We start from the raw sequence: 14,537 nt of genomic DNA on the forward strand, positions 1-14,537 counted from the left end.
CCCATTGACTGCTGCCACTGTCACCCAATTGCCTTCTCCAGAGCTCACATCACTGCCTTATCCCCTCCTCCAGAGCTCACATCACTGCCCTGTCCCCTCCGGGGGCAGAGACAGAGGCAAAGAAGCAGTCATGTGGCCTCAGGCACCACTAGCTGCTGCTGCCCCCCTATTACCTCCTCCAGTGTGACTGCTGGGGCTCACCTCCAGCTCATGTTGCCACCTTGTCCCTTCCAGTGACGGAGGCAAAGGAGCATGCGTACACGCTTGGGTGCCACTTGCTGCTGCCGCCAGATCGCTTCCTCTACCGGTCCCTTCAGGCAACAGCAGCAGGAGATAGAGGTGGAGGAGCAGTTGCCCATTAACTACTACTCCACCTCCGGCAATGGTCAAAATTAGGGGGTCGTCTTACACACTGGGGGGTAATATACAGGGAAAAATACAGTATTTCTACAGGAATACTGTATCGGAGAAACGTTCTCTTTACTGTCATTGTCATGTCTTGGGCACTTCAAACAGAAGGAAAGAAATCTACAGCCTGTCTTCAAGAAGCCTGCAAAGGCAGTAGGTGCATATGGCAGGAAGGCCTTACTGCCCAATATCTTACTGAGTTTCATGGTACTGTACTGTAACAAAATCTGTATCAAGTTAAGAAGTCAACATAGGCCTGGAAGACTTGATGTTAGCTGCACAAATGCTCTTGATGTATTGGATGACAGCTATCTAATATATATTTGTTAACTTTATTGTGATGTTTTTGATACAAATAAAGAATCACAACCATCTGCTGTTGTGGCCAGTAATTAAACTGGCATGTTTCTATTTTAAAGACACAAATCAAGAGTATTCACCTGTGCGTAGCTTTGCACACAGTAAGGGGAGTCCAGACTCCCAGCCACAACAAGCACAACCTGAAAAATTTATAAGATGAAAACTGTCTTTCTGGGCATCTGAGCAGTAGAAATTTTCCACTTCAATTTTTAAGGTTTGCTAGGCAATCAATCTTGCAACTGTAAAACAATGTGAGCTTTCTTTTCTTTGTGTGCACAGAATCACCTGAATAGCCCAACAATTTTGTCTACACAAAAAAAACAAAAAACAGGTATAGCTGGCTCTAAATCAACACATGCCACATAAAGGAGGCCCCCCAGAAGAAAGCTCCACAGTAGCAGTAGTAAGACAAACCAAAATAAAGCACAAGGAAGATGTGTCACAACTCGTATATCTACATCCCATTACAGTCACATTTCTGTCCTGAACCCCAAGCTTCCCCTTAAACCCTATCATTGCCCTATCTTTATTTTTCTAAGCCACTTATTATAGGCAATTATATTGAAAACTTCCACAAGTTACATTCTTCCCTTTACAGGAACACCCTGCTCACCCGTCACTTCCATACCCTCCCCAGCTGTTTCCTTTCTACCACTGTTTCATAACAGTTGTTATCTACAGCCAATGCCTGGATTCTTCACATTAACATTTTTGACTGCCATACAGCTCCAGCTCCCCTGTTCCCAAACATCTGTAGAGAATTATAACTCCCCCTTCACTTGTTCAACCAGATCCCATTTTCATGGTCCTCTAAAATTACCCAAAACCTCTAAATTTGAGGAGTTACCATATCACTGGATCCATTCACTTCTTTCATCCCATTTTAGCAGCTATTATCTGTACTTCTTCCCAACTACATTACAGCATTTTCATAGGGAGATTATATACTATTCCAGTTGGATTCTAAATTATGGCCACATTGTGTAGTTTATAAAATAGCATTTATGATATCTAAAGGCCCTGAATTTTCAGTACTGTATTTTTACTTCCTCAATATGCTTCCTCCCCCCACAAAAGAAAAACAACCTTCCACTGGAGCGCAACACCACAATAAATATAATATGCAATTATTTTTCTTATTCCTTATTTTATTTTTATTTTGTTGCCCCTTATTCCAAAAGAGAAACATGTTCTTGGACCTTGCTAAAAGTTTTCTGAAAGTCATGTTCCTGGATAATGTGGGTGTCCTCAGACTGGGGATACTTCATATCCTGATCTGTCCAATAATGGACACAACCCACTGAGTGATCTATCTCCCTATGTGGTAGACCCTTATTTAACTCCACTTACCCCACCTAAATCTAACTCATCTCTATCCTGCACCATCTTCAAAATCCACCACTATCTTTCCTCAAATATCGTCCCTTTTTGCTTTTTTGCTTTTCAAAACACCTTGATACACCTTCCCAAACACAACAGCACCAATAAATAAATAAATAACCCAACCAAAAAAACAGTTACAGCAAGCTACTAGATGTCATGGTTTAGGTTATTAGGGCTAAAATGTAATTTCTGAATGGGATTTGTAGTCATGGAATTGTGTAGAAGGAATCCATATTGGTCTGTGTTAGCAGACACTAGAAACTTGGGAGAAAATACTTTTAAATACAACTCTCAGAATTCCTCCGACAGGATGACAAGTGGCCATCCCAACCAGAGCATTCTGGGAGTTGTAGTCCAAAAAAGTAACTTTTTCTGAGCTTTGGCAATTACTTCTCCTCCTCACCTCATACCATATGCCTCAACATATCACGTTCCCTCAGATCCTTCCCCCTCCCTCGATATTCGCAAGAACCCCTTCTTCGTTACAACCTTATAACTGTACAAAACAGGCACCAGAAGTGAAAACCTTCCGCTTCGTAGTCTTCCATTCCCCTCATCGTCACTGCCTTCACCCCACCCCCAGGGCTTCTGCCCGGGGCCTACCACTTACCCCACCGCCCCTTTAAACCAGCCTCCCCTTCACTTGCTCTCCTTGCGTTTCCCCTCCCTCGGTTACCTGCCCGGCCCCCATCTCCACTTCGTCGCTGCTGCAGCTGGAAAGGGAAGGTGGCCTTGAGGGGCTGCAGACCGCCCCGGTAATAGGAAGAAGTCCCCGCTGCCATCATACCCCGGAGAACCGAGAGTACTAAACACTAAGCCCCAACCCCACTCTCTCCGGCCAGGCTGACATCCAGCGCGCCCACCAAAACCCCCACAGCCCACTCGCTCCGTGACGACTGACTCGCTCGCGGGACGCCTCGAGGATGCCTTTTCAATACGGCAGGGGCGGGGCTTCAGCCAGTCGCTGACGCTAATTGGGCAGCAAAGTTGGACGGGGCGGGATTTAGGCAATAAGTATCACATGGCGCTCTCTGCGCATTTTTTTTGCCTCCTCCTCCTCTCAACTCATGCCGGCACGTTAGATTAAAGGAGCGAGCCAATCAGAAGGGGATGTGAGTCTTTTGTAGCAACGGGATCCTCCTTACGTTTATTGACGTCCTCATCCACTCGTGTTAATTGCTGCTTTGTAAATTTAGTCTAGGAAACATACCACTTTGCTACAGAGGCTGGATTTTGGACTTTGTATAACACAAAGGACAGATCCTGAAGCTGAGGCTCCAATACATTGGCCATCTCATGAGAAGAAAAGACTCCTTGAAAAAAAATTTGATGTTAGGAAAGTGTGATGGCAAGAGGAGAAGGGGACAACCGAGGATGAGATGGCTGGACAGTGTCTGCAAAGCAACCAGCATGAATTTGACACAACTCTGGGAGGCAGTGGAAGATAGGAGGGCCTGGCGTGCTCTGGTCCATGGGGTCACGAAGAGTCGGACACGACTAAACGAAACGAAATAACACAAAGGGCAGGGTGACCAAATCTAGAGTTTTAGGAGTCTGCCCATGACAGAGGTGAAAACATGGCATACAAAACAATGTAGCCTAAATTGATTTGGGTGGCTAGGTTAGCCTCGGGATTCTGGACGCTGTAGCCAAAATAATTTCCCCAACCTTTCTGCTCAGACATAGGTTTTGACTCTTGTAATGCGTTTCCAAAGCTGTGCTTTTACACAGACTTATGATGGAACTCGGGCAAATCAATAGCCACATAGCTGCTTTAATTTTTACCTGCATGTAAGGGTTGATGCAGAAGATTTTTTGCTGGAATTCTAGTACTGCCTCAGTCAGCCTTCACCTTTCCCAATTCTTCTCACCCACAGCCTCACCCACTATTGTACTGTATTAGAGTAACAATGGACTATTAGCAATGGTGTTTGCATAGCTAGATTGTTTTTAAACTAGAAACTAGAGAAACTAGGCAGCAAAACAATTGAAAAGTAGCTTATTGTTAATAGAAAGAAACAACAAACAAACAAACTCAAGACAGCACAGCATTTAGTCAATGGGCCAAATCTACCCAGTGGTGCTGGAATCCTGTTGAGAAAGGAAATACTGTACAGTACCTACTTTTGAAAGAAAGAGCACTACAACAAAGGCTAGAATTCCACTGGAGAAGTCTCAGGGAACAGTGGAGAGTTTCATCTGAATGAGCACACAGAATCAGGCGACCTCTTTAATTTACACAATTGATATGTACAGCTACTCATAACAGAGAGTCTGTATGTTAGAAAGTGTTACATAATGCAAAGCTGGCTTACATAACTTCATGTCCATCTGAGCCAATCTTGTCCACTCTGTTCCACCTAGAAGTAGCTCTCCAGGGTCCTGCTCTGATACATACCCTGACAGAGCCTAAGGGGTTGCACTTAGGGCTTTTAGTATGCAAAAGATTTCAAATTTGACCCCTGGCATCTCCAAGACAAGGCCAAGGACAACAATGGAACTATTATTTCAGGCAGTGGTGAGTGCTCCAACACTGGGAGCATTTGAAAGAAACTTAGACAACCACCTGGCAGATATCATTTGATTTCTATTCCTGCATTGAGCAGGTTGGACTTAATAGCCTCATAGGCCCCTTCCAACTTCATGATTCTATGATTCCATGAACAGCATCCTCTATGTCATTTCCAGGGCCCTGGCTGTCTGATTCTTGCATGAGAATCCTGTCTCAATTACATCAGGCCTTAGGTGGCAGGACTCTACACAATACAGTATTTCCTGTGTCCCATATACACTCAGGACAGACACTTTCATTGTCTGAACCAAATCCAAATCACAGGCTAGTGTGCACAAACAGCACAGAACTACTGTCTGTAAACACTCTTTGGTTCTTCTGTCAGTTGCCAGGTTTCAGAGTGTTTTCCCAGATACTTTGCCACAGCTTGTGCCAAACCAGATGGAATGAGAGGAACATGAGTGAAGCTCATCCCTGGCACATGGCAACCAGGAATCATTTTTCAGTTGTTGGGCTCAGTCCTGGAATTTGTGGAGGAATGAAGACGGGTATGTTTTCTGCTGGTCTGTTCCCTGTTGTCAAATGTCTGAGACTGCCTAATATCAAGGACTGGGTGGGCTCAATCAGATGCTCTCTAATTGGTCTTGTTGTACCAGAAGGATGCAGCCAGAAGTCCCACAGTTGTGCAAATAACACACAGCCCAAATCCATCCATATGTGTAGATGAGTCAACTCTACTGCATTCAACAGGGACTTCTTCCAAGTTTAACTGAGACAAAGATTTCCATGCTGGTCAGCCCAGCTACACGTGGAAGACAATACATCTATTCAAGATCAGCTTTCCCCAGTTCTGTGTTGTCCCAATGTGTTGAAGTACAACTCCCATTATCCCCAACCAACTTAGCTCTTTAGCTAAGTAAGAGACAAGCTCTTCCCTTCACTGAGAACAGGATTTGCTTTTTTATCCCACCTTTCCTCCCATGATAAGAAGGCAGTATACATGGGTCTCCTCACAATCCTATAAGGTCAATCAGTTGAGAGAGTGTCTAGTCCAAGATCACCCAATGAGGACCATGTGACTTGAGGGAGAAGAACAAGAATTTCCAAAAACAAACAAACAAACAAACCAGCAATCTCCCAAGATAAATTTATTTGCATGATTCTCATTCATAAAACAGACAACCCCCTGTGAATGAGACACCACAAGGGCAAACAATACCAAACAAACATACCAGGCATCTTCATGACATTCTTGATAACACCCTGTTCCCACCAATCCCCAAAGTAGAAAGGGATTGCAGAAACAGTGAAGAATAAAATGACAAAGACAAGTTAGATAGGATAGTTATTCACTTGCACAGATATAAGATAGAGTACATCTCCATACAGATAGTGGATATCTTAGATACAATGGACATTTGATTAGTCTTGGCATTCTGACATTCATCAATTAAATATTCAACTGGGAAATGTTTCTTTATTTTGCTCAGAAGCATAACACAACCTTTTCTCTTTGTCGTTGTCCATTTTTAACATTCCAAATTAAATTTTCACTTTTAAAATCCTAACTGAGCCTTCAAATGCCCATGCTGGTTAAGGATAATGGAGATTGTAGTCCCACATGTCTGGAGGGCATCTGTCCAGTATAACTGAGAGCCTTAGTTTTAATTTTATTAAATTGACTAATGAAGGGGGGGGCATGTAAAACACAACCCCCACAAAGAGGGCAATTTTTTTTTCTGATGGAACCTCCCACCCCCAAATTAAAGGACTGACTACACTGATGAGGTGTCAAAATCTTTCACAGGCTGCAATGTATGCAAAGAAAGGGGTGTGGTGAACATATCTCTTACAGAAGTGACAGCAGACACACTGAAGCCCTAAGCAGATAAGAGGAGGGTGGCAGTGGGAAGGAGCAATTTCCCTGTTTTGGCTGAACACCAGCTTATCTGGAAGGGAGACAGAACTTCCTGTCTTATACCTACAAGTATTCAAGAGTCAGATATTAGACAAGACACACTTGCAAAGTTACAAATAATCCAGCTCTCTACTGGACTGAATCTGAGTCAAACACAGTCCCCAAAGAGTACAACAGTTTTCATAATATGTACCTCAACACAGAAACCATCCGTTTAAACAGACTTACATACGAGTCTGCTGGGAACTGAAACCTTGGGTTTCCTTTGCACCTGGGTGTGAAAAAACTGCTATTTTAAATTGCTCTATAGCATAATTGTCTATGCGTCTGCTTGCTCCCAAGTTCACAGGTGTAGGACTGCAGCCTTGGTGTCTGATTATAATTACAAACTGTATTTTTATTATTTCATTAGGTTGCAATGACAGGAAATAGGATGATAACAAATTAAAATGTAGTGCATCTGTTGGTCCTTAAAAAATAATAATATGCTAATTTTCCTGTTATGTGCCATCAAGTACCTTCTAATTTATGGCCATCCTATGAATTAATGACCTCCAGAAGGTTCTGTCATTAACAACCCTGCTTGGGTCTTCCAACCTCAAGGTTTCTTTATTGATTGAATCCATCTCATGTTTGGGTTTCCTCTTTTTCTACCATTATTTTCTTTTCCAATGAGTCTTCTCATGGCTCAAAACACCTACAATGTGATGATCTTTCAGGTACTCCAATGATTTTGCACAGCCCCAATTGGGAGTAAGTCCCATTAAACTTAGTATGATATACATCCAAGGAAAGAAGCAAAGAACCAGGCTGCACATTTATTCAGGAATCAGATTACTAAATATACAATGGATGACATACCAGTCTTAGTAAAGTAAAAAGATGGAAGAGGGTAAAGAAGAAAGTAAGAGTATGCTTATGGTGACAAGCCTAACTAGCCATGATGGCTAATGCCTGGCTAAGTTAACACTAGTGTTAACCAGCATAACAGATTCTGGCCAGCATAATGGCTTGTGAGTCTGAGTAGAAATAAATTTGGATCTGATTCAACTCAGTTCTTCCCTTCTGAGCCCTTTTTAGCTGCCAGTATATCAGTTATAGCAACAGATCTAGTTGTACCCGTTGATCTAAAGTTAGTCAGCACAACAGGCATCTACCCATTCCAAAACAACTACAGTACACTTAGCACATCTTTTGAGTTTGCACAGTACATTACTTCTGTGCAAATTGAATTACTGTGGCTTCCTCTTATTATCCTCTAGTTATGTAAAAATTGCTTTTTATATTGTATTATTTTATGCTGTTAGCCGCCTAGAGTGGTCCTGACCCGACCAGATAGGCGGGATATAAATAAAATAAATAAATAAATAAATATAATCATGGGAACTGAAGTTTTGATGCAGGTGTTAAGAATTCAATGTCAAAGATCTCTGCACCTGTTTATAACTACACTTCTTCCTTCAACAGTGCTGGGGTTAGGGGCACTAGGCCCCCCTGTAGTTCAAAATCCATGTAAAACTCTTATGCCCCACAAATGTAAATACAAAGCATTAACACTTGATTCACACAGACACAGACACGTACAAAGAGAGAGAGAGAGAGAGAGAGAGAGAAAGAGAGAGAGAGAGAGGTTTTATTGGGTTATCTTCCATAGAGTTGACAACCCTTTAATTCAATACAATGTCATGTGTAATGGGCCTTAAAGGTCCTTATAACTCCCTGATCTAGAGTCTGAGTTAGAGATGTTATGTTTGGTGGCAAGTGGATCACTTTGATACCTTCAGTGTTGAACTCATGGGCTTCTGGATGGCCAGGGGCACAGTATTTATTGGATATTTATTTATTTACATTTTAATCTCACCCAACTACAGTGGACCCTCGACTTACAGACGGCTCGACTTACAGACTTTTTGAGTTACAGACTTCTCTGGCTGCAAAATTTAGATTCGACTTGCAGCCGGAGAATCGACTTACAGACCAGAAAAAAACCAAAATGGAACAAAAATAGAATAAAAACCGCTGGTTATGGGATTAATCGGTTTTCAATGCATTGTAGGTCAATGGAGATTCGACCTACAGACTTTTCGACTTGCAGCCACCATTCCAATACGGATTAATTCCTTAAGTAGAGGGTCCACTGTAGTGGCAGAGCCACAACTCTGGGTGGCTAACAAAATGAAATGAATTTATTTTAATACCCTGTTCCCCCTAAAATAAGACCTAACCTGAAACTAAACCCTAGTACGATTTTTCAAGATGCTCATAATATAATCCCTACCCCCAAAATAAGCCCCGGTTAAGTTAAACCTCACCTTCCACCCTTGTGCAGCAACCAGAATAAGATGACATGACTGTATTTGAATAAACGTATATTGTTGTACATTAAAAAAAATCCCCTGAAAATAAGCCCTAATGCGTTTTTTTGGAGCAAAAATTAATATAAGACCCTGTCTTATTTTCGGTGAAACATGGTATTTATATATTTATAGAGAGAGAGAAAAGTGTATAACCAAAACATGCTATCCAGACCCATGCACTTCAAGGAAAAATGTACAGTTCTAGATTTCTACATACTTTTTTGAAAAATAGTTCAGATATAGTATACATGTGCCTGGAAAAAAAGATCAAGGAGAAAAAGCAGTTGCTCTGGTTTGAAGAGCTTGGAAATTACAGTCCTCGGTGCTTCACACCCTTTGGCTCACAAATCCTTCATACATTTGGCTGTGTACCCAAAGAATAACCTTGGTGATATTAAAAGAAATGCTAGATGGCACAACATTTATTTACTGATTTATATTTCACTTTTCCTGAACTTGTTAGTAACTCAGTGTTCTAGTAAGTTACTTTTATAACAAGCTGCATTATGCAGTAATGAGCTGGAACAAAATAACTTTTTACACATAATGGCCACAGTTGTAATTAACAATTTTCAGTGGAGGAAAAACAGGATAGCTGCCTGTTACTGATTACTGGGAGTGGGGGAAGATATGTGGACTGAGCAGTGAGAGAGTAAAGAAGAAAATATTGCAGAGCAGTTTATTCTGAGTCGCTGCCTCTTTTGCCCCCTCTTTGTGGGAAACAAATTGTAAAGAGGACAAGGAGCAGATGGGATGACAGGCCCTAGGGACTTTTCCCAGGATGTTGTATAAGGCTCTTCTAGTTTCTGCATTTCATCTATATCTGTCTCATCTTTTTTCCTATTTCCCAAAATGTAGTCTAAAGCAAATCATGCCCCTTTACTCTTTCATAGTAGAACAAAAGGAGTAGAGTGGGAATAGTTGAGAAGGGTAGATTGCTGTTTAATGGAATTTGCTTCTATGTAGAATTGGAGGATAGAATAAATAACTAAAAGCTCTCTAGCATGCAGTGTTATGTAAAATAAATTCAGATGATTTAGTTAGCTACCAAGAAGTATTTTAATATTTACAGTGAAACAGTGTAATGAAAGGGAAGTATTTATTTATTAATTTGCTAATGTTGCTAATACTGTACTGGTAATTTTTCTGCTGAAGTTGGGGGAAAGAACTTGAGGGTTGTCAGAGGGTGCGGAACCAGGTAACATATTCCTACATATTTCATATATTGCTACATGTTTCTATAATAGTAAGTTATTGTTGCTGCTGCTGCTTTGATTGATATACCACCCCATAGTGCTAGAGCACACTCTGGGCGGAATACAACATAATTATGCAAGAAACACTTTGCCCCCAGCAAGCTGGGTACTCGTTTTTACCAACCTCAGAAGGATGGAAGGCCTTGTGAACCCACTACCTGAATCCATCAGGAACACATTCAGGTCATGAGCAGAGGCTTGACTGCAGTACTTTAGCCACTGTATCACAGGGCTTGTGTAGGTAATAGGCACACACACATTAAGTGTGAGATGAAAACAGAGGTAGAGCCAAAGGCAGAGAGTGAGCCGTCCCCTCACACATCTGAGGCAGGAGAAAAGGAGGAGGTGTTATCAGAGAGAGAGAGAGAGAGAGAGAGAAATCTGGGGATAGAAGAGTGATGGAGAAGGAAAAGGAGGTGGTGCCTAAAAAGGGAAGAAGGAAGGCGGATGTTTTTCTGACAGAGGAATTGAATACAGGCAGGAGATATAAGGAAGGCGGTAGTTTGCGAGGAAGCGGGAAAGGAGGGAGGACCCAAGATATTCAGAGCACCTGTAAAGAAGGAGTGAAAGGGAGAAAGAACCACCCCAGAGGAGAAAAGAAAGGATGTTCCTAGTGTGGGAATTCTATTAGAGGGACTGGACCCGTTAGAATGGATGGTTTTAGTTTTCTCCGCAGCCAAGGTCCCTCAAAGAAGGTACGCAATCCGTCTGGAGCCGATCCCAGCCGGTCACAAGTCTCAAGAGGGAGATTGGGCTCAACATCCCTGCTGTGGGACCATTTGTGCAGTGAAGAATGCTTCTCTGAGGAAACCCACCGACCAAGAGCATTTCGGGCTGGCTCCACATTGAAAGAAGAAAGTTGAGGCATTGGACTAGCCCTGTCATGGACAGAATTTCCGTTGGACATGAGCCCTGTTGGCTCCACAGAAGTAGTTGCTGATTCTCCAGAGCTGTCTGTTAATAGAAGTTTAAGTAATATAAGCACGAATCCTATGTTTATTCCCGCCAAGAGAGAGGCACTGCTGAGCTTTCCTACAGAACCTGATCACAACAAGCAACAGCAAATTACATGCCTGGATGACAGTAACACTAATAATAAGAGCTTAATGCTAATGTCAAGTAATGAATGACACAATGAATTATTTTTTAAACATTACATTCTAATCTTTGTGCTCTTCTCTCAAAAATGGGACCCAAAACAGATGAAAACAAGTTAAAACACAGTTGTAATACAAGTTTGAAGTATAGTGTAATGAGTTGTTGTAGTACTAAACAAATTGAATTAAAAGAAGAAAAATATTTTCCAAGTTATTACTATGGCAAGTTGCTACGTGGCAAATATTTATGAACATAAAATACTTTTTTAATGGGCAGCTCAACTCCCACCTACAGTCAGGACCACCATTGCACTCTTGGTTATATTTGTGCAAACTGGAAGATATTGCCTCCTCTAAATCTGGTGCAGAGCCAGAGGATCAGAGTTTCATTCCCTATAGTGTGTTTCAGGAGAACAGCCAGCCTATGTAAGCTTTGGACAGGTGCACAGTCCCAGGATGCCCCAAGAAGGGAACAGTAAACCACTTGAGTACCATCTACCTAGAAAATGGGTTAGGATAAGTTGGAATCAAGTTGACAGAACCTAATTAGTGTTAAACTATGTAGGCTCCATATTCTTGTTTTGCACTTTAGCTGCCCAGGGCTTAAAGTCTTTATTTCTTTATTCATATCAGAGCACTGCACCATTTAAAATGAGAGACCTATATGAAATACTGATAAAAATTAAAAACAAATTAAAATATGATAATAGTGTAATTGTATGCTGTTGCCCAGGAAATGTCTGAGTGTACTCGCAATGTTTCCATTTTTCGGTGAGGCTCCCTCCAGTGCTTAAAGGTAAAGAAAGAAGAAACAAGGAAAGAAAATGTTTAATCTGTTTTAATTAGTGGTCTCTATTTATCATTGGAACCCCTGGGCATTAAGTTTGTGAGAATGTTGATGAAAGATTTGAATGCTGTGTGTGTGTGTGTAGGCATCCTTCAGTCTCGAAAGACTATGGTATCGTGCTCTGTATGGAGGACTTGGAACAGCGTCTAGTGTGGCTGAGGAGGCCAATTCGAGAGTGACAATCCCTTCCACACTGGAGACAAATCCAATCTGTCCCCTGTCCAGCTCCCTGGTTTTGCTTCCTTTGTGACTTCCTCTTTGCCTCAGCCTGCTGGACAAGGGTCTCTTCAAATTGGGAGAGGCCGTGATGAATGCTGTATAACTGCATATAACTAATACAAGTCTTCCCCTGTACAATGAATGGGCACAGAGATTGAAAAGGATAGTGGTTATGTGTGGTCACAGAAATTGACTTTTGAGCTATCTGAAGAGCAGCCAAGGTACATTAGGAAACATGGCATATTTGCTCCATTCAGTACTCATTGCATGTTTGTACCTTACATTGCATTTTTATCCATACTTTTGAACTGAATTTTCCACTCATTTTTGGTCTTGCTCAGTGCTAAATATGAACCTGTTACAACACTAACATAATCCCTCCTTATGCCCTTCTACAGCACACCCTGTCTCCAACTATGTCTAGTTCAAGTTTACATGCAACCTTGCTCTTGACATCAAGCAGAGCAGGTACAAGGTCAAGTATAGAAGTCTTGCTCTGATGCATGGCCACTTGTTAACATCCCGTTTCACAGGACCACAGTTTTACATTAAATGGGATCTTGAGATAAAATCATCATCAGTAGGAGATTTTAATTTTTTTTATGTAGAGATTTGCACAAGTTTATAAATGTATCCAAACTCTGAAAAGAGGCATGCATTCAAGTATTAATGCCTAGTAATGATTTGTGACCCCGTTTGGTATTGAGTTCATTTGAAGCCTGCCTGGTTCTGTAAACAGCAACATGATTAAGGGAACCAGGCAGGCTTCAGAAGAACTCAATAGCAAACAGGGATCATAAATCATTACAAGGTGTGAAATGCAACCAAACACTACTATCTCTTAGAACCTTGCAGAATGTTGTCTGTAGCGGACAACATTCCACAAAATCTTACATTAGGGTATAAAAGTTAGTATATAAAGAACCATGTTTTTGTTATTCTGTTTTGCTTTCTCTTCAGGAGGCTCCAAAGCAGCTTACAATATTAAAAATAACAATATTTTAAAAATAAAACATTATTACAACATTTAATGATGATAATGTGCCATCACAGCGATTTCAGCGTATGGAAACCCTAACTCCAAGATTAGCCCTACTTACTAATATCCCTGCTTTTAATTTAAGAGTGTTTATTGAAAAAATCATATGCTTGAATTTGAGTCAGCACAAATCATGTTGTGGGGAGTGTATTCTGTGTAAACGGGCATATGGGCATATTTCAGACCTGTGTGTTTTTTTTGTGAAGCACCACGTAGTTAACTACCACTATAGCTGAAGCAGTTCAGTGGATTGCAGTAAAAGGCTATGAGTTCAAATTCCTGTCTTGCCTCCTAGGACAAGGGCCAATGAGATCACCCAGAGCATAAACGGCCCATGGAGTTACATGCCCTGCAAGCTATCCAACAGGTGGTTAAGCTACAGTACATCTCAGAGTGCCACCAGGCCTGACTCGCAAAGCCTTTTTTGAATGCTTTGTATGTAGAAAACCCCGGAAGTACTCTAAATCAGAATCAACTTGACACAGTATTATTATTATTGAACATTAAACAGGTAGGTGCTTTTAATTGACTCATCCCGTAGAAATAAAACAATACTTTTGAAGACAAATGGATTCTTCCTTTGTGTTTACCTTATGCTGCTACCTCTTGCAGCAAAGGTTGCTGTTTTTTTCTTAAGGTAGAAAATGATCTTAAAACTCCAAACACCACCTGCAGTTTTTTTTTAAAAACTCACTCCTCCAAAGGACAAGTGTTACTTAGTTGTTTAAAGGCAACTTTTTAACTGGGAAGCTTTATCGGGTTAGGGCAGCTCCATACCTATTGTTGGAAATGCAGCTCTCTTGCACTTTCTTGCACTTTCTAAACACAAGGCAAACGAAATGCACCCTCTTCATACCGCTTCCCTCACCCAATTTAAAGATGGCTTTTCTATTACTACGAACGGAGCCTGGGTCCCCAACCAAAGATGGTGTAGGCAGCGTTGGGCTATATGTGAATCCCTCTGTCGCTACGGTCCCTCTACCTCTTCTCTAGGAAACCACGTTCAAGGTGCCCAGTTCAAAAATGGCCACCTCCATTATTCCAAAAGGAAGTCCTGCCCACACCCAAAATGGACGGAGCACTTCACCGAGGAGCCGCGTTTCCAAAGGACGCCAGTCCCGGCTTCAAGATGGCGGAGCGC

General features: G+C 41.6%; 1 protein-coding gene and 1 long non-coding RNA gene across 2 annotated transcripts in view; both read right to left on the reverse strand.

The window, feature by feature from the left end:
* The window catches only part of FAM117A (family with sequence similarity 117 member A), a 35,473-nt gene extending 32,360 nt beyond the window's left edge, over positions 1-3,113 (reverse strand). The window contains exon 1 of the mRNA XM_020794010.3: positions 2,828-3,113. Coding sequence (XP_020649669.3) covers positions 2,828-2,936 — 109 coding nt within the window. The 5' untranslated portion in view covers positions 2,937-3,113. The remainder of the gene's footprint in view (positions 1-2,827) is intronic.
* Positions 3,114-5,796: 2,683 nt separating this feature from the next.
* LOC144583664 (uncharacterized) lies at positions 5,797-11,158 on the reverse strand. Its single transcript, XR_013537583.1, has 2 exons — positions 8,352-11,158; positions 5,797-8,312 (listed from the first exon to the last, which is right to left on the reverse strand). It is a non-coding gene; the product is annotated as an uncharacterized LOC144583664 (long non-coding RNA).
* Positions 11,159-14,537: the final 3,379 nt, after the last annotated feature.

Source organism: Pogona vitticeps, chromosome 6 (genome assembly GCF_051106095.1).
Source record: "Pogona vitticeps strain Pit_001003342236 chromosome 6, PviZW2.1, whole genome shotgun sequence".
Lineage (NCBI taxonomy): Eukaryota > Metazoa > Chordata > Lepidosauria > Squamata > Agamidae > Pogona > Pogona vitticeps.